The 25,844-nt window shown below is 40.9% G+C and overlaps 1 protein-coding gene across 1 annotated transcript in view; it reads right to left on the bottom strand.

Annotated features, from left to right (window-relative positions):
- Positions 1-7,148: 7,148 nt before the first annotated feature.
- The window catches only part of adss1 (adenylosuccinate synthase 1), a 63,228-nt gene continuing 44,532 nt past the window's right edge, over positions 7,149-25,844 (bottom strand). Inside the window, exons 9-13 of the mRNA XM_069916555.1 lie at positions 20,614-20,768; positions 13,624-13,748; positions 12,074-12,171; positions 9,529-9,678; positions 7,149-8,200 (exon numbers count right to left, since the gene is read on the bottom strand). Of these exons, the coding sequence (XP_069772656.1) occupies positions 8,148-8,200; positions 9,529-9,678; positions 12,074-12,171; positions 13,624-13,748; positions 20,614-20,768 (581 nt within the window). The 3' untranslated portion in view covers positions 7,149-8,147. The remainder of the gene's footprint in view (positions 8,201-9,528; positions 9,679-12,073; positions 12,172-13,623; positions 13,749-20,613; positions 20,769-25,844) is intronic.

Raw genomic sequence — 25,844 nt, 5'->3', positions numbered from 1 at the left:
AATACTAATAATTAAGTAGATTTTTGTTACATACTTGAAAATAAAGCTAAGGCTTTACAACAAGCGATTACAAAAACAGTTAAAAAAAAGCTCTGTTTGTGGCCGGGAAGATGCCAAATGGAGCTGGGACGGAGACTTCAGCCGGAGTTGATGACGGCATCTTCATTCTCAACATCGGGTGCCGTGCTGTCCGCATTGAAAAAGTTGCCTCGGGCTCTCAGGCAGGAGTGGGGACCTTGGGCTTTCCAATTCTTTCAACCTCAAAAGTTCAATTGACCCCCCCAGTGTTCATCAGCACCCCCCAAACCCCCTGGCATTTTTTGACCCCTTGAATAGTCCCATGGACACCCTAGGGGTTAATATTAACCATTTTGAAGACCCCCTAATTTAGACCAAAATATTCTGCTATTCATCTTATGCATCTTACAAGTCTCATTTTGGTTTATACTCAATATATACTCAATAAAGAGTATAGCACCATAGTGCCATGGACAATATCAGGTTGCTTTACCTCTAGGGGAACACATATAAAGCCAACATCTACTCTGTAGATTTTCAAAGAAAATGGTGTGTTGTGCTAGAAGTAAATAAACAATCCACCTATCGAGCTCAGTGGAACAGTGAATATCCAGCAGTTTTTTTTTAGCTTGAAATCTGAGAGGTATATGGAAAGCTGCAGTATCCAACTTAACTCCATGATGAGTCATTGGAGAAACATATGGGTAGCTGAAGCAAGAGGAGCCAAGATAAAAGATGTCATTGTTGACATAGGTTGAAGCTAATATTGGATAACCAGGCAAGTCCCAACTGGTGTTGGGGCCGGAGATAATTTATGATGCGGTTTTGAGAAAGATGCTCTGCATTTCGCTTCTGGTATGTTCTAATGTTAATCCCAGTGGGTGAGTACATGTAAAAGAACTGTCATATAGGATTTTCTAATATGTAGTCAAGCTGGTGAGGTGGGGCCTAGTTCCTGATAAAGCCCTAGAGCTCTCTGAAAAAGGCATTGCTACTGAATCTGCAACTTTCTCAAAGGTCTAAGTTCAATAAATGTTTCACATCAGATTCTTCTCATCTCTAAATACTATTACCACTATACTCTATCAAAAAAAACACCCAAATTTCCTTTGTCTTTTCTCTCTAGGAAATTCATTTTGACAGTAATTCCATTTGTAAACTATGTAGCAATAATTTCACGTATTTTTGTGTGAGTAGTGCAAGAAGAATTGTGGAAAAGAATTGGCAGTATTGGCAGATGATTGGCAATTGTATAATGCAGCTCTGCTGTTTCAACATGTGAATGTGATTCATTCTGAAACCTAAATCTTCTTGGGATTCTGTGTAATCACTTTGACTAACCTTGCATGGTCATCAGACACTCAGGGTAATGGGAGTAAATGAATTAAAAGAATAGCCCAAGCCATTTTCCCTCATACAAATGTTTGAGTCTTCATTTGCTTCAAGCAGCCTTCTTCAATCTCTACACATTACAATGCTTCAGTGACCTATTACTTCTTGCACTGAGCTGCTTTCTCTCCTTTCCCATTCTGATCTTCGACAGTCCCTGTAGTGTGACAGATTGTTATATTTAATATTGTATATAGATATGTTTTAAAGGAGATAGATTGTGGCAGAATTTTTAGTGTAGGTCACAAACAAACACTTCAAAACTGATCTCATTTAAAATCCCAGAGCTCTGTTCAAATCAGACAGTCCAGGCTCCAGTGCCTTTGCAAAAACTTTGAAGAGTGCCTACAAGGACTTCACAAATATATGTTAATTGGACATGCCGTGGAGTAAGGGATTATTGTTTTGGAAAGCAACAGATGAACGAACTCAGAAGATTAGGTCCAGTGCTGCAGTCTGAGTGCAGTTTGCTGTTCTAACAGGGTTATGTGGTTTTCTATGTGGAGAGAGAGAAGTCAGTTCTACAGTTCAGCTGCAGCAGCTGGGACTGGAACAGGACAAGCTGGCAAGCTTGTGGAAAAACCCCATTTTGAAAACGGGTTGTGAGTTCTAGTTCAGCCTGGTCAAAGCCCTTGTGGTCCATACAAGAGGAAAGGACTGGCTGTATGTTTCACTTGAAATAAGGGAAACCAAAAGGAACTTGGTGATGACCTGAAAGAAAGAGGTTATCATCTGGAAAACCCTGATGAGGAAAGTTTCTTTGGCAAGTTACTGATGTGGCTGATTGGAAAGAATCAGTTGTGGGTGTCCAACGAGCAACAAATCCCTCTCTGAAAACTGACAAGAACCTTCCTGAGTGGTAACCATTTACCTTTCAAGCACCAAAGCCTGGTGAAACTCATAAATGTTAAATTCTGTGCACAGTATAAGAATTGCCTGCAACCAGTGAACTTGGAGGAGTGAGAAGTGAGATTAAACTGTGAATTAAACAACTTTTTTTGAACTCGCACACACATTACATACATATATTATGTGCACTTAGAATTAGAAGAGGGTTAAGTTAATAGTAATAAGTTAAAGTTTGATCCTGTTTTCATGTTTAAAGATATTTAAAAGCAATTTTTGTTTAAGTAACCATTTGTCTTGGTGAATTTCTATTGCTGCTGGGTTTTGGGGCCCTCTGGGCCCATAACAATAGACAACATTTTCCTTATTCTAATGTATCCTAATTTCAAAGTATCATCTTCCAAAAGCATGAGCTACAATATTCTGAATTTCAATCTCTTTAATCCAACAAATCAAACTCCATGGCTGCTGCTTTTAATTTGTTGATAAAACTGATAAACATTTTGCATAGCTTCACATTAAGACTTTCATAACAATTAATAACAAAATATTTACTGTAAACTAAAGATACACAAACTTTTAAGAGATACAAAAGATATAAACGAATTTAAAGAATCAAAAAATTCAAATAAAAATTTCTCATGCTTGTGCTTCCTCTACATCCTGAAGAATAATGAGCAAGTCATTAGTCTTGGTGGATATTATGACATTTTATATCATTAGTCACTATGGTAACACTACAAACAATGGTCTCTTAAAGAGATAGGCACAAAATTAACTAAGAGTTAAAAAGCACAAGGTTTTAATCTTTACAGTCCCCTCTATTTCGGATGGAAATGAAAACGGCCAAGAACTGGAAATCATAAAAATTAATTTTTATTCCTGCAATTTAAATTAGGTTCTGCTGAGCTAGAACCACCAGGAAAAGGGCTGTAGATCATATTGATGTTCAGAAAAGTAATTCTGCTTTTATTTCAATTGGTCTGGAAAGAAAGAAAAATAGACTCTGGCCTCGAGCTGTTGTTATCAAGTTGATTGACTAATTCTGGATTATTACAATAAATTTCACTTCATTGTTACATTGTCCCAAAGTGTTTCACAGTCAACTAAGTACTTTTGAAACTGAGAGAGAACTTTTAAAGTCTGTTCTGCTCAACTTCAAAATCTTCTATTATCACAAGATGGTTAGTAAACTTACTAATACCTATATTTTACAATATATTTCTGTAATTATTGATCCATTAAATTTAGAGCGATTTTGAATGAATTAGTCACATACTTAGAACATTAAAATAAAAAAATGATTAATTGTGATCTGGAGTAAACACACAATGCTGGAGAGACTCAGTAGGTCAAACAGCGTCCTTTATTTAGCAAAGGCTACATTTCTCCCAAAACGTCAGTTATGTATCTCTGCCTTTGCTATAGGAAGGACACTATTTGACCTGCTGAGACTCTCCAGCATTGTGCGTTTTTACTTTCACCACAGGGTCCACAGAAGCCTGTTTTAATCGTGATCTGGAGATTAAAGTATGAAAGAAGTAGTCTTTGGAAAATATAATTGGATGTATTTTCAAGAAATGGCATAAAATGATTCTTTGTTGAAAATACATTTTCTTTGTAGATTTCTATCTTGCCACCCCAAGGGACAATCGAACTTTGTAAAGGAAAAATTACTGTCAGGTAGGATTTATGGAGTTCACTTTTTGTACAATTTAAAATGTGTTTGAAGTTGTAACATACAGTCCTGAACTATCTGACTCTCCAGGGGATTTTTGTTAATCTTGAAATCAAATCTGATATGAAGTAACAGTTGAATGGTGGGCAGGACCAGAGTTCTGAGCAAACAATTTTGAGAAGCTGGATGGACTCAGTAGGTGAGGCAGTATCCATGGCACAAGTGCTCAATCAGCATTTTGGGTCAGAACCCTTAATTGAGACCAAAATGGTAAAGGGTGATATCAAATATATTGGGAGGAAGTTGAAAGGGTGCGGGGGTGGGGGGCGGGAAGAAGCTGGGGAAGGGCTAAGAGGTGATAGGGTATTGAACAAAGTGTGAGAAAGGCAGAGAAACAGAGGGAGACTACTCACTTTGGGGGGAGGGGAGGGGTGGGGGGGAAGAGAAACAGTTTTGCAGTGACAAGTAGAAATTCTGCTTTGTCTGCAGGAAAAAGAATCTCAGGGTTGTATGTATTCTGACAATAAATTCAAACTTTGCTTTTCTCTCTAACCATTCAAATATCAAATTTTAAATATGGGAGTAGGTAAAGAAAAGGTGGACACAATGGAACCAGATGCGGAGGTTACCTAACACTGGAAAAATCAATGTTATTTCATTGGGTTTAAGGCTGTGCAGGAGAAATAAAATGTACTGTCAACCAAGTTTTCACTTAGTCTCATCATGGCAATGGATGAGGCCAAGAACAGACAGATTAATTAGGGGAATTATGATTACCAACCAGGAGTTCTGACTTGAACCACAGACAGAACACAGGTGCCCAGCAAAGCTGTCACCCCATCTATGTTTGATCTTAGTCCTGTAGAGGATGCCACATCAAGTACATTGAATGCAGTAGATTAGGTGGGACAAGGTGCACATAAAACTGCCTCACCTGGAAAGGCTGTTTGAGCTGGGATGGAGATGAGTGGAGAGATGTTGGTACAAAGTTTTTATGAAATTACACTGAGAAGTGCCTCAGGGGCTAGAAGGGTAGGTGGGAAGAGCAGACCAAGAGGTGTTTGGGAAACAGGGTTTTAACTAATGAGACATCACCAGGGTTCCAAATGAAATATTTAAACTACTGGGAATCTAATATTTGTTGGGATAGTACTGGTGACATGGAAGGGAATGGGAGATTAGGAAAGAATTGGCAGAAAAAGGGAGAAGGGATTTGTGGCCTTTCCAGTTTAACTTTCTACTGACATTTAGGAATAGGACTCTGATTTGATGTTTCTTTAGCCCCTTTCACACTTGCAAGTGATCACAGGAATTAACTGCCTATCGGTCTTTAAAGTGTCTAGTGTGAAAGCAAAATCAGCTGAACGACGGAGTCAGAAGACGTTATCTCACGCCAAGGATTGACAGCCTCGACTCCTAGTACAATCCCCGGAGGCTGCAGATGCCGTTATTGCAATCAGGCAAGTGCAAAATGGGTAATTGCATTGTGGGATTGAAAAGTCCCAATTTTTGCGTGAGTGCAGGAAGAAAAGATTAAAATGAAGGTATAAACTTTGCCATGGGAAAGCGTAGTGAGAGAGAGAGAGAGAGAGAGAAAATAAATAGCAATAGAAGATAATTTTTAAACAGCCTTGGAAAATTGGTGCACGATTTATAAAGACCGTAGGGAAAAAGCAATGGTGGACCCAACTTCCCAGAATTCTGTGCAGCAGAGAAACCCCTGTATAATGCTCCATGTATGCAGCTGGGTTTACATCCCTTTCTCTGCCACATGGAATTCTGGGAGGGCAGGTCTGCCATCGCTTTTTCGCCACAGTATTTATAAATTGTACGTGATAATGCTACCAACTTTCCCATGCTATATAAATTGTGCACTTTAGCGCTACCAACTTTCCCACTCTGTTTAAAAATTGCTCGCTCTTGCTATTTATTGCTCGCACTTTCCCACGGTCCCTTATATAGGTTTATATAGGTCATCAAAACAACAACAGGAGCTGAAGGGCTCATACTGTGATGTACATAAATTTTAATTATGTTATAATTAGGCATGATTAATTTTGTTCAAATGTAAGATCATAATACATTGATCAGGATTTAGGGCAGGTCCACCATCTCTCGATGCATCATGAAGTCACGAGTAGAAGGTAGAACGGTCCTAATCCCGGGGATGGCTCCTTGCAAGTGTGAAAGCATTCAGTAGTCCCAGTTAGGAATGGTCAAGTGTGAAAAGCCAAACCTCCATTCCTATACCAGGACATTGAACGGCCAATTTAATGGATGCAACTGTGAAAAGGGCTTTTCTCTCCATAGATACTGTATGAGTTGCTGAGTTCCTCCAGCAGTTTTTTTTTGCAACTGACATGAATACTAATTTTTATGACATTTGGAGTCAAGGTTGAGGACCTGCTGTTTCTTTTGTTTGCATCACCTCCTCTGAGAGGACTGAACCATTGGTGGGATGCCGATGGACATATTTCGAACTGAGTGGGGGTAGCTCTCAATTCACATACAGGTCCAGATGTTGAAGATAAAGAATTTGGCCTTATCTAAATTCACGAAATGATTTTTGAAGCTACTTTGTGTATTTTGAAGTATTGTATAGTTTGAAGTAGTTTGTGTATTATTCTGTAAATAATGAAACCGTATATGTTGAGATGTACTGAACATTGGAAGTACATTGCCACTGCATCTTCTATGGCCAAATAAAGGAGATTGCTGTACCAATTATATATTTTTTTAAGAAAAATGGCATCACTCTGAAACAACATGGAAGAACTGTTTGTACTGATTACAAAGACTGATGCATAAAACTGAATATTTGAGAGCATTACTACTGATATCAACAAGTGTAGTTTAAAAATACAATATACAGCAGTTGTTATTTTTAAGAGATTCGTGTTGTGTGACATACTTTGTTTTCAAAGCTTGATAGCAACATTTGGTATAAATTGTAGGTTTAGAATAATAAAATTTTGAAAGTTTAAAAATTGTCTGAATACTATATACAGTAAAATCTCTGGTATTCAGCCCCTTATGGGGATTGGTAGATATTAGATAACTGAATTTCTGGTAGCTTGAGGTTCGTTTAAACTTCTGTATTTTTTTAACCTAATTATTTTGTGATTTTTTTTGCTGTTGTATGAATTCTGGATAACAGTTTTACTGTATTTCACAGTAATATAACACTTAAAAGTGAAAGATTGAAGGACAAAATAGGTTCATTAATATATGATTGTTTAATAAACATTGTAGTGAAGATTATGCAAGAAAAATTGAAGAATTAAAGTGTAAAGTCAGTCCTTATAGTAACTTGCAACAATCAAGTGAGACACCAAAAAGAATCCCAAAGGATGTATACGGGGAACCTGATACTTATCGCTGGAAGACAGAATATGATTCCTCATACAACATTAACTCTGACGCAAGTTAGAATTAACAGACAAGTGAAACTCGATTCATCGATTTGTTACATAATCTCAAGTCATGCATTACTGCCTCATATGCTATAGGGCATTTGGAAATAGGGGCACCAGCAACAGCCCAATAAAGTATTTTGGAAAAGACAAACAATGTTTTTATCTGCTTTCAGTGTCAAAATATTTTACATTTTGACTTTAATAATGTTTATCCATTGCCATGTAATTCAAAAACTATAAATATATTAAAATATTTAATTATAGTATGCTATAAAAATGCCACTCTATGGGCTTATTTTTTTTAATGGAGCTGTGGTATCGAATTTACATCCCATAAGTGAATTGACTGGTAACAAGGAATACAAACAGGACACAAATCCAACACTGCAAATCATGTATTTTTAAACTATGTTAGTTAACAAAATTAAAAGGTGGTTGCAAAAGTATGATTAAAGTAGAAGCTATTAAAACAAATGTGGAGTAATTTAAATGATTTTACTCTGTGTATTTAATTACAAGTATTACATGTTACTCATTCGACTTTTAAAGCAAATTGGATTCGGGTGTTCCATGCCACACCTTGTGTTTTAATGAATGAGAACAGTAAGAATAGTGTTGTAGGTATTCTCTCCCCGCAGTTAAAAATAACTTGCATTACTTTTTATATATATATCTACTTTACACAATATCAGAAATATTTAACCATTAAACAGTCCTGAATTTAAAGATTAAAGCAGTTAGTTATATATCCTCAAAAATTGTTGTTTGTTAAAACTATCAATTCTTGCCCTGTTGTGTATTTAGAAAAGTTGTATCACAGACTCCCTTGATTTTCCAACACCGATCCATTTAACTGAAAGAAAGTAAAGAGAAGTTTCAGTTGGTATATACCCCAAATTAGGTCTTTTTGATCAGTTTTTAAAATTGTAATGAGAATCAGACTTTGGGGAATTATTATGCCACTGAATGTCTTTGATCCATCAAGTCTGTTCGGGCAGTTTGCTATCAGACCCATTCCCTCATTCTTTCTCACAGGTTTCATACCAAATTGACTGGCTTTTCTTTTTTCTACTGTTGTTTTTATACTTCTCTGTATTCAATATAATGCATCATTTTTCTGTCTGATCTTGCAGTCCATTTATTTTTTTTGCAATCTGTTACTATCTTCCCATCATTGATATCCACAACTTGGAAATTTTATTCTGCGTGTGCACAATCAAATTATTAATATATTTATTTTTCCCCACAACTAATATTTGGGAAACACAACTATCCACCTTTCTTCACAAACATCTATTTATCACTTCTGTCTGCTCTTGATCATGAGCCACTCTTATATCCATGCTGTTACTGGCTCGAGGGAATGAGAGGCATCTATTTTGCATAGTTGTCATTTGTGTCACTCTTTTATCAATTTCCATTAAAAAAAATATTTGCATTCCTTTCAATTTTTTCCCACTTCAAAAAATTATTTGAGTTAATCAAACAGAATCTGTAACAAATTTGTACTCCAATTCAAATGCCTCCATCCTCATAAATATTTACCTCATCTGTTGTTATCTCTACTACCTACATTTCTATTGGAATTTTGGTAACGTCCTCCGTCTTGGTAAACACTGATATTCTCACTTAGCTTTCCAGCACTCCCTTCTACCTCAATGAATGTATCATTTTTATTTGTAATTTTACACACCCCTCTCTACTACCCACTTGCACATTTCCTTTTAAGTACCATTCTCTTTGTCCATCTTTTTTTCTTTTTCACTTCTGTTCCCAGATTGCTAAATTTAACTTCTGCTCCACTTGCTTTTTCACTTGACAAGTGTCATACACTTCCTTTTATTGTTTCACATTCTCCATATTTATCATCTGCAGAGCTCCATCTTTGGGGAAAATGAACAAGCCTTTACCTGAAACAATTGTTCTTTAAACTATAACGGAATAGTTGGTGATTGTTAATCTACTAGTGTTTATCCTGGTGAGATTCTATCTCATCCTATCGAATTTAACATTCCGCCAAACAAGTTAATAATTTGTACTTTAGATTTCTCCTTTCCCACCCCATTATTCTCCTCATTCCCCAAACTAGGTCTTAAACTCCCCCACCCCTGCCGCCTTTAAATATAAATGTGACATTTAGTTGTCATGTCACTAACAAGAAATTCTCTTCAGAAAACTCACTTGGGACAGCCACGTGATTTTCAATTAATCTGATGCAATTTTGAGCCTTTGGAGGAAGATCATCCCATGTCCGAGCATTGGTAATGCTGCTTTTCCAGCCTGGAAGTGTTTCATATTCAACTTCTACTTGATTCAAAATTTCCTGGTTTGCTGAAGGAATAATTAAATCACAAGAATGAATAAAGAGTAACTGTAATATTCTTTCAGAGTGTAACAGTAGAAACAAATTAAAAAAATTTCAAGAAATTCATACACAGCTAGTGGCATTAAATATGTTCAAGAGCAACATCAGTATATCATTCTTTACTTCCAAAATCCATTCTTTTGTCTTCAATGGAATGTTGCATTTTGGAGACAGAACACATTTGACACCACTGATCAAGGATGAATATCTAGGCAATTATAAGTCGAATAAGTTGAACAGATAGTATTAATCTAATGGTCAGGATATCTAAATGACAGAAGTAAACTGGTGCAACTAAAGGTATTAATAAAACCTCAGTGCTGGAGAAATTCAGCAGGTCAAAATAGCCCTTCATGAAGATATATGCAAAATGAGGGCAGGAGAGAAGACAGGGGAATGGGTAAGAGAGGGAGAACAGGAAAGTAGGCTAGCAGAACTGGAGAAGTTGATGTTACTGATATCCAGTTGGAGAGGCCCAGGAAAAAAACGAGTGACTTTACAATGGTCATGATCTGATGCAGTTGTTCTTCTGCTTCCTTTACCCAGATATGGGTCAATCAAAGTGACCTTTTCTTTGGACACAGTGTGGTTCAATAATTCCCCTGACAGGGAGGATCAGCTGAATTGTCAATTTCACACAGAGTTACTCTCAGTGTTCCATGAGATGGTGCTGATCAATAATGAAAGCTATTTCCTTCAGTGTTTCACTCACATGACTCTCTCATCACCTGTATTCCTGGATAAAGTAACAAATTATCTTTTTCTTCCTCTAGAGCAGGGGTGTCAAACTCAAATTCATAGAGAGCCAAAATTAAAAACTTGGACTAAGTCGTGGGCCAAACTAAATATTTATTGAAAATTTTCAACAACATCTGCATGTTTTCTCTTCTTTCAACATGTAATGTTAAAGTTTTTCTTATTAAAATAAATGTTTTTCCAGAAGAAGCATTAACAAATGAGAAATAAAATATTCAATAAATAATATTTCTCTATAGCCTTTAAGCTCCTTTTAAATGTATTTTTTTTCACAAGCCAACAAGTCAAAAAAATAACAACATCACTGTTAGGTCTGCTTTGTTCATGAATGAGTGAGTCAAACACCAGACTGAGTCGAAATCAAGGTTCTTTGTTCTTTATTGCCGGATTGTAACACTTGCAACTAACAGTGTTAGTTGGAGAAGGCGCATTCTGCAGTTCTCAGCAAGTGGTGTTTTTTATATACCTTAGGATACGTACTTAGTAAATTATCATACCATGACATTGTCCAATGAATAAACTGTTGCTGTCCCTCTCTGCTAGCCTCCTCCACATCAATTTGTCATCCCCACTCTTATCTTGAGAGTACAAGGTCATAACTGCATCTTGTTACGGCCCAGCACTGGGTGACTCCCTCTACATTCCCAGCTCATGATGTTTTTACCTAACAATCACCCACCTGTCTTGAAAGGTCCTGTTTTCTGTCTTTTATTTGGGCATTTTTCATAAGGGGTTTATTACATGTGAGTTAGGCGACAGTTCGCAGATGTTAATGAAAGTAAAGAGAGGAGGTGGGGGCAATTAGCGGGCTGACGCCAAAGCATTTGCAAAGCATTCTGGGATTTGTAGTATTATCTGTGCATGCGCTATACTGGCACGGCGGCCAGCGGGCCAGCTCTAATACATATTTGATATGATCTTGTGGGCCAAATATAATTATATCACGGGCCAAACTGTATACTTTCACCTTACGTATATCACGGGCCAAACTGTATACTTTCACCTTACGTTTGATCTCCCAAAGTGCAATACCTCACACTCATCTTTAAAAGGTACCTGTTCATGATGAATCTGCCTTTATTCATACTTCTCCATGAACAAATTGGTGTTAACTAGCATGAATGCTAAATAATCTAAGATAATGTGAACTCAACTATGGTTTCAACTCTGATGCAACATTAGGTAGTGAAGATGCCCTAGTCATTAATTCATGAGCATATTTCAGAAAGTATATTTGAAGAAAAAATATATTCCAAATGATTTAAGCAAATGCTATCCAGATAATTAAAATAATTTTAAAAGCACATGTATTTGACAGGTCTCCTTTTTTGAAGAAATTAAGTGTGATCAATCTTATGCTCTGAATATTACTGTATTTATGATTTGTAGTTTGATAATCATTACTGTTTTAAAGATGAATATTATTTTGAACGTGCTTGTTCTCAGCAATGGTACATCAAGAGGTTAGGCTGAGATTTGGAATATTTCAAATGAGCATCCTTTCTTGATGGAAATGCAATTTTTCCTGATTTGAAGGGAAGCTATGTTGGAAGATGACTTAAGGTTATTAATCATTTACCAAAAAAACTTGGTTTCATACAGTACCTGGAAAATATGGGATTCTCTTTCCATTCAGTTTGTATGCTAAACCGATTTTGATCTCATCAAAGGTCTCCAGGATATCCAGCTTCATCAAAGCCAAGCTATGGATTAGAAATAACGTCACTGTTAAAATGGAATGACAAATTCAAATTTTTTAGTAACCACCAGTCATCCACAACTTTTCTGCCTTTTAATGCCTTTGCGTCAGTGTATTTCAAATCGTTATTTTGCATGAAACCTATATTATGTAGATTTCCAAGTTATATGGCCCAGTAGTGCACATATCTTATTGGTTAGAAATCCAGCCACACATTAGAAATGGTTTTATGAAGATTAATAAAAGCTATTATTCCTCAATTGACCATAAACATTTTCTGGAAAGTATCAAGTTTTCTTTTGCCAGCTGTAAGCAAAAACAAGTTAGAAACGTGACAGTTTCAGATTTGAGGGAGCCGAGTGGTGCTTATTTTGATATTTCCCAATGGTATAAGTTGGTGATAGCAAACTGGCAATCTATCTTATCTCTGGATATATATTTGGTAAAATTCCACTCAGTTTTTATCCTTTTTTTTTTAAAGATAGTGTATGTGGTGGTGGATAATTTGTGGTAGATGCCTCCACACTCCCCTGTCCGCTCATCCCTCCCTGTAACTTCCGGTACTATCTTATGTAACCACAAGAGGTGTAACACTTGTTCTGATACATACCTCCTCTTCTCCACCATCCAGGAACCTAAACAACCCTTTTAGGTGAGACAAAGATTTGGTGCACCTCCAACCTCATCTACTGCATTTGATGCTCCTGATGTTTCCTCTTCTCAATCGGTGAGAGCAAGTGCAGACTTGGGGATCATTTTGCAGAGGATCTACACTCTGACAGCTATCCCGAGATCCTAGTTACGTGCCATTTCAACTCCCTTTTGCATTTTCATACTGACCTTTCCATCCTTTGACCTTTTCCATTGTCAATGATCCACACCTCATTTCCGTCCAAGCAGTCCACAGCCCAATGGCATGAAGATTGAATTTTCCATTTTCAGGTAATGCCCACTCCCTCTTCTTCTGAGCCATTTCCATTCTTCCCCCTTCCACCTGAGCCATTTACCCCCTTCCCCATCTATCCAACCTTTTCTACCCTGACTGCATTACAGTAGCCATCTCTACTCTGCACTCTCAGTCTTAATGAAGGGTTCCAGACCCAAACATTGACAATTCTTTTTCTCCCACTGATGCTCCTTGACCTGCTGAGTTCCTCCAGCAGATTGTTTATTTCTCCAGATTCCGGCATCTCCTATCTCCTGTGTTTTTACATATCTTTCTAATGTTACAAATCACACTTCTAGATTCAGATTAAACAATTACAATTTATCATTTGCTTTTTTTTGAGTGGGGGCTTGCTGAATCAGTCTACTAAATGAGCAAATGTAAAAAGAATTAATTAAAATGTTTTGGAATTAAATATGCTGAGTAAATATAATTCTTCACTGATAATGTAGTACATTAAATGAAATCTGCACCAATCTACTTACGCAGTAGAATGTACAATGTACTTACGCAGTGAATCCATTGATCATATTAGCATATTTCAGTATGACTAGATCCAACCAGCCACAGCGCCTCTTCCTTCCTGTTGTTACACCCACTTCATTGCCTCGGGATTGTAGCAACTCACCAATTTCCTGAAACATTGTACACGGTAGTTCAATCCATGAAATATTTGTAACACAACCTCATTTGGAACAAATTCAACTAAGATCACGTGACACTTGTCTTTGATTAAACAACAGATTGAAGAATACAGCAACATCAATTTAGACAATTGGAGCAATGATTTTATTAATGAGTGTTCCACTGCCACTATCACCTTTAGTTTTATCTCTATTTTTGGTCAATTGGACTTATTGCAATACTTCACCTACCTGTTGTAGAAAAGCACTCTAATAACAAACAACAATACCTTGAATTTATTTATGCTTGTATCACAGCAGAACAATTTACAAGAAAACAAGAGAGGGAGTGAGGTTATGATGGGGAATTTAGAGCCTTGATAGCAAAAGACATGTCTGCCATTGGAAATGTGATTAAAGTTGTTGAGCAAAAGGTCAGACTTGAAGGAACACAGACAAGGCCATCGATAATAGATAAATGACAAGGCGATGTGTAGAATTGGTGACCAGGGACAATGGATTTGTTCTAGATAGAGAGGAGAATTTTCTCTTCTAAAGTAGCAAAATGGCTAAAACAATGGACCAGCAATTCAGAGGCTGAGAGTAATGATACAGAGATTGGTTAAAATATTGTGGCAAATAGGAGATTTAAAAAAATGTTAATCTGGAATTAAAAAGTTAGAAACAATTTATCATTGTAAATATTGATTTGTTTTACTCATTGTGATAGTACAGATTCTATCACCAATGTGTATATGTACAGATTGTAGTGTAGGATGACTGTGATTGGCTGAGAGTGTAGCCACACCTACTGGCAGGTCTTAAAGGATTGCTCCTAGCCAGACCAGGTCATTCTGGACTGGTCGACCTACTTGTGATATGCTCCAGTCTTTTAGTTTGGATTTTTGGTTTGGATCAACAATTCTTTGGTTATTTCAACGCGCACTACAATTTTATTAACTAAAATAAATTTGAAGAGATGGAGCGTATGCTACGGCTGGAATGCCTCGACATCGACCCACAGTCAGCTACAGCCTCGAATGACTTTAAGCATTGGGAGAGATGCTTCGAAACATACTTACAGCTCACTGACCCTGCCGTGATAGAGGACAACCATCGACAACTAATATTCATGACTATGGTGTCCCCGAGAGTCTACCAGAGTGGCCAGGACATGACCACTTACTCCGCAGCCATTAAAGTGCTGAAAGGGCTCTACGAGCAACCGGTGAACAGGGTCTATGCTCGGTACAAACTTGCTACAAGGAGACAACAGCCCGGTGAGTCCTGTAGAGCTTATATTCAGGCACTAAGGGGAATGGGCAGGGACTGTGCCTGCACAGACAGAACTGCTGCGGAGACCACAGACGATCTGATTTGGGATGCCTACGTGGCCAGCGTCCGATCGAATGAGGTGAGGCAGTGCCTGCTAGAGCATGGGGGAGAAAACCTAGAGGATGTGATCCGGATTGCAGAGACGATGGAGGCTGCGGTTTTAAGTATTGACATGTACTCTCAGGGCTGGACCCCACACTCTGATGTGAGTAGGATGCCTCCTTCTACCCTACTACTGCTGCTACACTGCCCGATGCAACCCCAAAGCGTTATTTCTGTGGTAGGAACAAGCACAGCAGGTCCCAGTGCCCGGTGAGAAAAGCCAGGTGCCAGAAGTGCCTTAAAAATGACCACTTTGATGTCGTCTGTCACTCCAAAATGGCCACCATCAAACACAGTGCCTTGTGTGAAGCCCAATCACCACTCTCCCATTCAAACACTTTTTCCTCAGAGCTCTTGTCCAATGAGAGCGAGGACTCCACCGTGCGGGAGTGCTTGACATCAAGGGGCAGACGCCGAGCGTGTAAGGTACAACCCACCCTTGCTGCAACGATGTTCACCCTACCTCATGAAGCAACGTCCGACTAGGCCTCAGCCCCAACCTCAATGGCCGCCGCCGCTGCCGACCAATGACCTGCTGCCGTCGCTGGCCAGGGACCCGCCACCGCTGCTGCCAACCAGTGACCCCTCCTGCTGCCAACTGCGGACCCACCACCACTGAGCTAGCTGACCAGGTACCCGCCGCCGCTGCCGACCGGGGTCCCATCGCCACCGAGGCAGCTGACCAGGTACCCGCTGCCGCTGCTGACCAGGGATCCGCCGCTGCTGTGACTGACGCTGCCGACCCAGTACCCATCGACGCTGCCGACCTGGGACCCGACACTGCCGACCAGGGACCCACCACTGCTGACTGTTCCACTGCTGACCACCCAACCGCCGACGGCAAGCAGCGACCCCCAACACTTACTGTTGGCTGCAGGCAGCAACATCAACTCCTCGACACTGCCTTTTTAGGCCCAACTGTTTGCATGACGTCATCATGCAGGACTCCACTGTCCCCATGTCTTTGCATCAATAACCCTCGACCAGGACTTCCCCCATCCTCTCTCAAAAGCAATGGAACTGATTAAAGTTCATGGACACTATACCAATTGCTTATTTGACTCAGGATCAACTGACAGTTTTATCCGCCAGATCTGGCCCACCGTTGCAGACTGGCTATTTTCCCCACTGCACAGAGAATTTCATTGGCGACCAGATCACACTCAACTGGGGTAAAGGGGTACTGTGTGGTGACCCTGAAAGTCCAAGGCATCACGTTCACAGACTTCAAACTATTAGTCCTTCCCCAATTGTGCACCCCTGCACTGCTGGGTTTGGATTTTCAGTGCCAGTTTCAAACCATTTCCCTGCACTTTTGGGGGCCTCACACTCCGCTCACTGTCTCCACCCCGGAAACCTCCTGCCAGCGGCAGTTAGAGCCACCCTCCCCCGTGCCCTGGGGCCTCATTTCTAGTCTCTCCACCCTCCAAGATGCTCTGGCAGCGCTTTTTGCAAATCTCAGCCTGGCTGGAAGCCTGTGGCCACCAAAAGCCGGCAATATAGTTATGAACACAGGAAATTTATCATAAGCGAGGTGCACAGACTGCAGGACGAGGGCATTATCGAATCTAGCTCGAGTCCATGGAGGGCCCAGGTGGTGGTTTTAAAAACGGGGAGAAGCCGTGGATGGTGGTTGACTATAGCCAGACAATCAACCCCCTTCCACGGATCACAGATGTGTTGAATCAGATCACCCAATACCATGTATTTTCCATCATTGACTTACGTTTGGCCTATCATCAGCTCCCGATCCGCTGAGAAGACCAATCTTTCACGGCCTTCGAAGCAAATGGGCGGCAGTATCAATTCCTCAGGGTACCCTTTTTGGTCACAAGTGGCATCGTGATCTTCCAGCAGGCAATGGACCGGATGGTGGACCAGAACGGGCTGACAGCTACTTTCCCGTATCTGGACAATGTCATAATCTGTGGCCATTTCACGGAGGATCATGATGCCAACCTTGAGAAATTTTTTCAGTCTGCAATTCGGCTGCAGTTGACCTACAATTTCGACAAGTGTGTCTTCCGGACCACTCAGCTCGCAATTCTGGGTTGTGTGGTGGAGAACGGGGTGGTTATGCCGGACCCCGACCGCATGCGATCCCTTATGGACTTGCCCCTCTCACACCCAGAAGGCACTAAGATGCTGCTGGGTTTTTTCTCTTATTATGCCCAATGGGTTCCACACTATGCTGACAAGGCACGACCACTCATCAAGACCACCTCCTTCCACCTGTCAACCGAAGCCAGAGCGGCCTTCGACCATCGGACATCGCTGCTGTAATGCTGCACACCATCGATGAGTCCATTCCGTTCCAAGTCAAGAGCACTGGCAGCCACCTTGAACCAGGTCGGCCGGCTGGTAACCTTCTTCTCCAGAACCCTCCAGGGTCTTGAGAGCTGGCACTCCTCTGTTGAGGAGGCCCAGGCCATAGTCGAAGCAGTACGCCGTTGGAGATACTACCTCACTGGCAGGCGCTTTACGCTGCTGACCGACCAACGCGCGGTCTCCTTCATGTTTAGCAATACCCAGCAAGGTAAGATCAAGAATGACAAAATCGCCAGGTGGAGAATCGAGCGCTCCACCTTTATTTATGACATACTATATCGGCCAGGTAAACTCAACGACCCACCAGATGCGCACTCCAGGGGGACTTACATCAACATACAACTGGACAGGCTGCAGAAACTCCACAAGGAGCTCTGTCATCCAGGGGTCACTAGGTTCGCGCACTATGTCAAAGCTCGCAACCTGCCCTACTTGGTCGAGGAGATTCGCTCCATGACCCGAGCCTGCCTGGTGTGCACTGAGTGTAAGCCCCTCTTCTTCCGTTGGAGAACACCCACATCATCAAAGCCACCCACCCCTTTGAGTGTCTCAGCATAAACTTCAAGGGGTCCCTACTGTCAACCAACCGTAACACCTACATCCTTACGGCCATTGATGAGTACTCCCACTTCCCGTTTGCTGTGCCCTGCTTAGACATGACTGCCTCCTCAGTTATAGAGGCCCTGCACAGCATCTTCGCCATCTTCAGGTACCTCAGTTACATCCACAGTGATAGGGGGTCCTCGTTTATGAGCGCAGAGCTGCGGCAGTACCTTCTGAAGCGTGGTATTGCTTCAAGCAGGACCACCAGCTATAACCCATGCGGTAATGGGCAAGTGGAAAGAGAGAACGCCACCGTCTGGAAAGTGGTTACGCTTGCCCTCCGGTCCAAAGGAGGTATCCCCACCTCTCGCTGGCAGGACGTGCTCACTAGTGCCCTACACTCCATCCACTCTCTCCTATGCGACCAATGCCTCTCCCCAAGAAAGGATGTTCTCTTTCCCGAGGAAATCCAAGTCGGCTACGAGCATACCGGGGTGGCTCACAGTTCCCGGTCCAGTCCTCTTACAACGCCATGTCCGGTACTCTAAGAACGACCCCTTGGTTGACCGAGTGACTCTGTTCCATGTGAACCTGCATTATGGCTACTTTGAGTACCTGGACGGGCGGTAGGACACAGTCTCGGTAAGGGACCTAGCCCAAGCCGGATCAGGTGCACCAGTGCCTTTAATCCAACCTCCCCCTATTCCTTCTCCCCAGGTCAAGTGCTTGAATAGAGGGACCAGCACCATCCCACCAGCTCAGGCCAGACTGTCGACAACACCGTTGGGGAATTGAGCGAAGCAGTGGCTGCACCCTATGGGCCTGCCGGCGACATGACTCCGGCGACCCCAATCCCGGCACCACGGCGGTCACGCCGGATGGTCAGGCCAGTAAGCCCCTAACCTCCATCCACCCTGGGGTCGTTTCTCAAAGAAGGGGTGAATGTGATAGTACAGATTCTATCACCAATGTGTACAGATGGTAGTGTAGAGTCTGTGATTGGCTGAGAGTGTAGCCATACCTACTGGCAGGTCTTAAAGGATCCTAGCCAGACCAGGTCATTCTGGACTGGTCGACCTACTTGTGATATGCTCCAGTCTTTTAGTTAATAAAAGCCTTGGTTTTGATCAACAAGTCTTTGGTTCTTTCGACGCGCTCTACACTCATACATTTCAGGGAAGAGGATGTGTCATAATTTTCTTGATATGATCCATGTGCATCTCCCAAATCACATCAATATAGTTGAGTATTGTCTATGGCCTGGTAAATCACTCTTATGGATGAGCAATAAATTTAGCCCTGGCCAGAAATATCTGAATAAAAACAGAATTGTTACTTTTTTTCCCCCTATGATGCCTTTAAGTTTATTTAGCAAATTCTAGGTCAAATATAGATTTTATTACTGTAGGGTAATTGTTCAATGATTCTTGATGTTCAGGCGACATTTATAGACAGCTTTGGAGCAAGCAGTTCAATTAAAGCAAATTCAGGAGAGAAGTTAGTGAGGCAAAAGGGTCAAGACAAGAGCTAGTGAGGTGAAGCAGAAGCTAAGCATGGACAAAAAATGTGAAAACCAATCTTCAGATGTTATTGTGGAGGGCATTGAGTGGATGAGTAATGGCGCATAATGATAAATGATGTAGGAAGGTTAGACTATTTGAGGCATTGATGCAGGATTAAGAAGAAAATACATTGCATGCAATTCTCCAGGTCCAAATGGATACATTGAATGAATGAAGTTTATTGTTATAGATGCAGATACAACATAGGATTGGAATGAAAGTCTGATTTGTTTCAGCTTTTCTGATACACAAAATACACCCACAAATTAAGTACAATGAGCACATAAGACATTATGAAGAAAAATATAAAAGGAAGACAAAAGAAATCTAACAGTGGCTAGTAGGGCAAAAAAAATGTGCTGGGTCTGTGATACAGATTGGTGGATTTATGGAGAGGTTCAAGAAATATTCTGTTCTTGAATGTGTCATCCTGGATTTCAGGCATCTATATTTTCTAACTGAAGATAGCAGCAAGAAGAGAGCTTGCAGGGTGATTAGAGGTCATTTATAATATTAAATTTAAATTTTTACATTTAATTTTAAAAATGTAGACATACAATACAGTGACAGGCCCAAATACCCCAATTAATCTACAACCCCCCCCCCCCATACATTTTGAACTTGCTGCCTTTTTCAGACTGTGCCCCAGATAAATGTCTTCAATAGCTGGGAGGTCTTTGTCCATGTTGGTCTTGGCTATGTCTGACACTTTCAGCAGGTTTTCAAGTTTTCAAACAAGGCTATGTTCAAACCTGACAGGATACTTCCAGCCAATCATGTCAGGATGAAGACTGGTTATCCAAACAGGATTTGGTTATCTTTTTTACATTCCTATTAGATGTCATTAATTGGAGAATAACTGTTCAGTACATCAGGTGGGGTTGAAACTCCATTAAAGAGTTACAAAAAAAAAAGGAACTGGCAGGATAATTGATATACAGGGTATTTCATATACATTTTTAAATATTCAGTTTTCTAATCCACTAATGTGAAAAATTCTGACTTACATTTATTTGTTCAGTTGGGAATGCTCCAATTCCAACTCTCGTGGTATAGGCTTTGAAAACCCCATACACTGCTCCAATATACGATGGAGGGATTCCCAGTCCTGTGCACACACTTCCAGCAGTGCAGTTGGAGGATGTCACAAACGGATATGTTCCTTTTACAAAGCAAAGCAAAATGCAGTTGCTGGGAAAATCTTTCAATCAGCTTCATCAACAACTGAAAAAAAAATCTTGATCTTGCTCATAAATATATCAATGATCTTCAAATCTCCCAGGTAACAGCTGCTCCGGAACACAGAACGGCTGCAAGGCAGAGGACTTAAAATGAAAGGCCACCACCAAGGTTGAGGTCGGAAACATAGAGTGAGGGCCAGGATTCAAACAAGGCTGAAGCACAGGGGTCTGAGACCTCTCAGTAATATTGTCCATATTACTGACACTGGAAAGTAAAATCGATGACCTGAGGGCAAAGCTACTCAACCAGAGATACGCAAGGCAAATCTCAGATGTTTGCTGCACTGAGATCTGCATTGAACACATCAGACACCTCTATCCAACCAGATGGTTTCACGATCCATAGACTGGATCGGAACTCGGATTCTGGAAAAGGGAGAGGAGGTGGCGGTGTGTGCTTTTTCGTTAACACTGGAGTCATGTCGACCTCCAGATCTAATGCCTTAGAGCAAATCTTGATTAAATACAAACCCTTCCATCTACTCCAAGAGTTCTCATCTGTGATTCTCACCGGAGTTTATATCCCTCCCGATGCCAATTACAAACAGGCACTTACAGAGCTGTATGATGTCCTCAGTAAACAAGAGACAGACCAGCTCAATGCACTACAAATCTTAGTTGGTGGCTTTAACCAGACCTGTGTCACTAAAACCTTGCTTAACTACAAGCAGCATTTAACCTGCTGTACCAGAGGTCCCAGCACACTTGATCGCTGCTATACAAAGGAACTCCTACTGTTCTTTCCTAAGACTGCACTTTGGCAAGTCTGATCACCTGGCTGTGTTCCTTCTGCCTTTATACAGACAGAGCCTAAAAAGTGAGACTTTGGAGGTCAGGACAGTTGGAAAGTGGTTGCAGAGGACTGAAGAACGGTTACAGGATTTCCTCGAGTCAGTGGATTGGCTGGTGTTCAAGAAATCTGCTGAGAACCTGAATGAGTACACCAAGGCTATCACACACACTTTATCAAAACAGCTGTGGATGAGTGTGTCCCCACAAAATCATTCAGGGTTTTCCCCAACCAGAAGCCCTGGATGAACAACGAAGTCCAGAACCTGCTGAGAGCCAGATCACAGGCCTTTACCATATATTTTAGCATATGTCAACCCCACCCCCATCCTTTTCAGCCTCATTTTAAGGGTTTTATGGTATATCTGGTGTATAAGTTGACCCCTATTTTCTGGATGCCTGAGGTGTCTCATTGACTGGCGTACAAATCTCCTAATGTCTGAGATGGGCCGTTGACCGGCATATACGTTGACTTCCATAGATCGTGTGGATTGATCTGCTGGCTGTTGGCTGGAGGTGATTGATGTCATGGAGGGTCCATCGATACAATGCAGCACGTGATGAAAATATGAAATGATCTTTAAGTTGAAAGTGATAGAAATGGCCAAGAAAACCAACAATTGCATTGCTGCAAGAAAATTTGATGTCCCATGAGGAGTTGGCTAGAGATTGGAGGAAGAAAGAGAAACTTTAAGAAAAATACCAAAGAGGCAATGATCTTTGAGAAAAGGAATCATTCGTTAGTCAGAGTTGGAAAACCATGTTGCAGAATGGGTACATGAACAGAGGCAAGATTGCTACATAATCACCTGAACAATAAGAACATTTGCACTGCAGTGGGCCAGGTTGTACCCAGACCTCAATGATGATTTTGAGGCTACAGCAGGTTGGTGTAATTGTTTCATGAACAGGAAAAATCTGGTATTAGGCAAAAAAAATTGCACAGACACTACCAAAAGAGCTTGATCATAAATTATAAGTTTTCACTAGTTTATTATACATAACCAGCAGAAACAGAGGTTTGCATTAGCAGATTTCAGAAATATGGATGAAACCTCTATGAATTTTGACATGCTAGGCAATTGAACAGTGGAATGGAAAGGTGTTAAAACTGTGCAAATCAAAAGTATAGGCCACTAAAAGACCATGCATGGGTGACGGGTCAAAGTTAAGACCCAAGGTAATCTTCAAATGCAAAATTAAACCGAAAATGAAATTCCCTGCAGGTATTTTTGTTCATTTTCATGAAAAAGGAAGGATGGATGAAAATGGTGTAAAATTATATATAGACCATGTGTGGAATAGGTGGCCAGGCCATTTATGAAAAGAACAGAGTTTGCAGGTCTGGGATATATTTCATAGCCACTTAACTGAGAGTACTAAAAGTAGATTAGCACTACATAATATTTACATGGCAGTTATCTCAGGTGGTTTGACGTCTATATTGCAACCTCTTGATGTCTGCCTGAACAAGCCATTCAACGACCATGTGTGCGAGGTATGGAACACATGGATGTTGAGGGCAGAAAAGTCATTTACAAAAAGTAGGGCAATGAGTGCTGCATCATTCTTGCTGTGGAACTTCATGTTCAAGGCATGGGACAAAGTTAGAGACTGATAAAATCGTTTAAAAGGTGCGGTATGTGGTATCTCTTGATGGCACGGAAGATTATTTATTGTGGGACACTGATGATGAAGCTGAAGTCGCCTCATTTATTGTGGTTGCCGCCATCTTTGCTTCAGATAACGATAGTGACTGTGATTTTGAAGGGTTCTAATTGTTGTTGTTGTTTTCAGAAAATCAATGAAAATCTGTCGCAGTCGAGTTTTTTTCCCCAAGGTTCAACATACCCTGAATCAGTTTTTCAAGGGTCAACTTATACACTGGATCAGCACAGATTGGATTTTGAGCTGAATTCAAGGTCTAAAAGTATATCTAGCGAATGTCGACCCCCATTTTTTGAGAGATTGTTTTGGGTTTCATGATTTGACTTGTACACCGAAATGTACATATATCCAGATCAATGCAGCAGGAGAAGGTATGACCTGTGGAAAACTATCTCCCAGGTGAAGAAGAAATTCCAGATAAAAATGGATACAACAAGGGACACCTAAATGTCATAATCTTAATAAAACCAAATCCGGTAAAGTAGCAGATGGCAAAGATGTTCTCCTAGAGGAACTTAATGCCTTCTACGCCCGATTTGACCACAGTAACAGCGAAGAACCACCCCTCCGCACCCCCACGTCCCCTGACCATCCCATCCTGTCCTTATTTGAGGATGATGTGGATGCTGTCCTCAAGAGAGCGAATCCGAGGACAACATCCGGCCCGGATGGAGTACATGGCTGAGTATTAAAGATCTGAGCTGATCAACTGCCAAAGTATTCATGGATATCATCAATATCTCACTCCAGCAGGGCATGGTACCCACCTGTTTCAAACAGGCATCAATCATACCGGTGCCCAAGAAGAGTGCAGTAACCTGCCTTAACGACTATTGACCAGTAGCACAGTGATGAAGTGTGTTGAGATGCTGGTGATGAGCAGTGATGTGGATCCATTCTATCGTAGTAACAGGTCTACGGCGGATGCCATCTTACTGGCTTTACACAAAGCCCTGGAACAACTGGACAGCAAAGATGCATACATGCTCTTTATCGATTACAGTTCGGCATTCAACACCATCATCCCCTCAAAACTGATCTGTTAACACCCCACTGTGTAATTGGATCATGGATTTCCTCACCTCCAGACCACAATCAGTGAAGACTGATAAAAACTTCTCCACAATCTCCATCAGTACTGGAGCACCACAGGGCTGTGTTCTTAGCTCCTTGCTCTACTCAATTTACAGCTCTGACTGTAGCTTAATATGACAGTAACATCATCTACATATTTGTCTGATGATACAGTAGTGGGTTGTATAAAGGAAGGGGATAAATCAGCACACAGGTTGGAGAATGAAAATCTGAATGAATGATGCACGAACAACAACCTCTTACTCAATGTCACCAAAACTAAGGAGCTGATTGTTGATTTCAGGAAAAGAAGGCCAGAGGTATACAATCTAGTAATCATTAGGGGATCAAAGGTGGAGAGGGTGAGCAAATTTAGGTTCTTGGGAGCCACCATCTCAGGAGATCTTTCCTAGAATCAACACACCAATGGCATCGTGAAGAAAGCATTTTAGCCCCTCTATTTCTTTAGGCGTTTGCGAAAGTTTGGTATGACACCCGAAACCTTGACAAATTTCTACAAAGGTGTGGTGAAAGTGTGCTAATAGGATGCATTATGAGTCAGGTATGGGAACACTATACCTGTGAGCATAAAGCCCTCCAAAACAGCCCAAGACATCACAGGCAAATCTCTTCTCACTAATGAGTACATCTACTGGGAATGCTGCCTTTGGAGGGCAGCAGCAATCACCAAAGACCCTCAGCATCCAGCACACACTCTGTTCTAGCTGCTGCCATCAGGAAAGAGATAATAGGTGCCATCAGGTTCAGGAATAATTCCTACCCCACCACCATCAGACCCCTCAACGACAAACTCAATCAGAGGCTCATTTAAGGACTCTTACTTCTGTACTTTATTTATTTTATTTTGTTCTCTCAGTATTGCACAGTTTGTTTACTACTTTAGTTCTGTCTTCACCAAGGAGGACATAAGTAATCTTCAGGAAATTGTTGAGGATTGGGGACCTAATGTGAGGGAGGGAATAAAGAAAATAATTGTAAGTCAAGAGGTTGTATTAGTTAAATTGCAGGGATTAAAGGCGGATAAATCCCCAGGGCCGGATGGTCTGCACCCAAGAGTACTGAAGGAAGAAGCCCAGGAAATAGTGGATGCATTAGTGATAATTTTTTCAAACCTCCTTAGATACTGGATTAGTTCCTGAGGTTTGGAGGGTGGCCAACGTAACCCCACTCTTTAAGAAGGGAGGGAGAAAGAAACCGGGAAACTACAGACCAGTTAGCCTGACATCGGTCATAGGGAAGGTGCTAGAATCAGATATTAAAGATGTAATGGCAGTACATTTGGAGAATAGTGGTACCATCAGACGGAGTCAGCATGGTTTTGTGAAGGGAAAATCACATCTGATGAATCTAAGGATGTTTTGAGGATGTAACCAGTAAGGTAGATAGGGGTGAATCAGTGGATGTGGTGTATCTGGACTTTAGTAAGGTATTTGATAAGGTTCCGC

The sequence above is a fragment of the Narcine bancroftii genome, chromosome 2 (assembly GCF_036971445.1).
Source record: "Narcine bancroftii isolate sNarBan1 chromosome 2, sNarBan1.hap1, whole genome shotgun sequence".
Lineage (NCBI taxonomy): Eukaryota > Metazoa > Chordata > Chondrichthyes > Torpediniformes > Narcinidae > Narcine > Narcine bancroftii.
The sequence above is the reverse complement of the archived record's forward strand: the minus strand, read 5'-3'. Positions and strand labels throughout refer to the sequence as shown.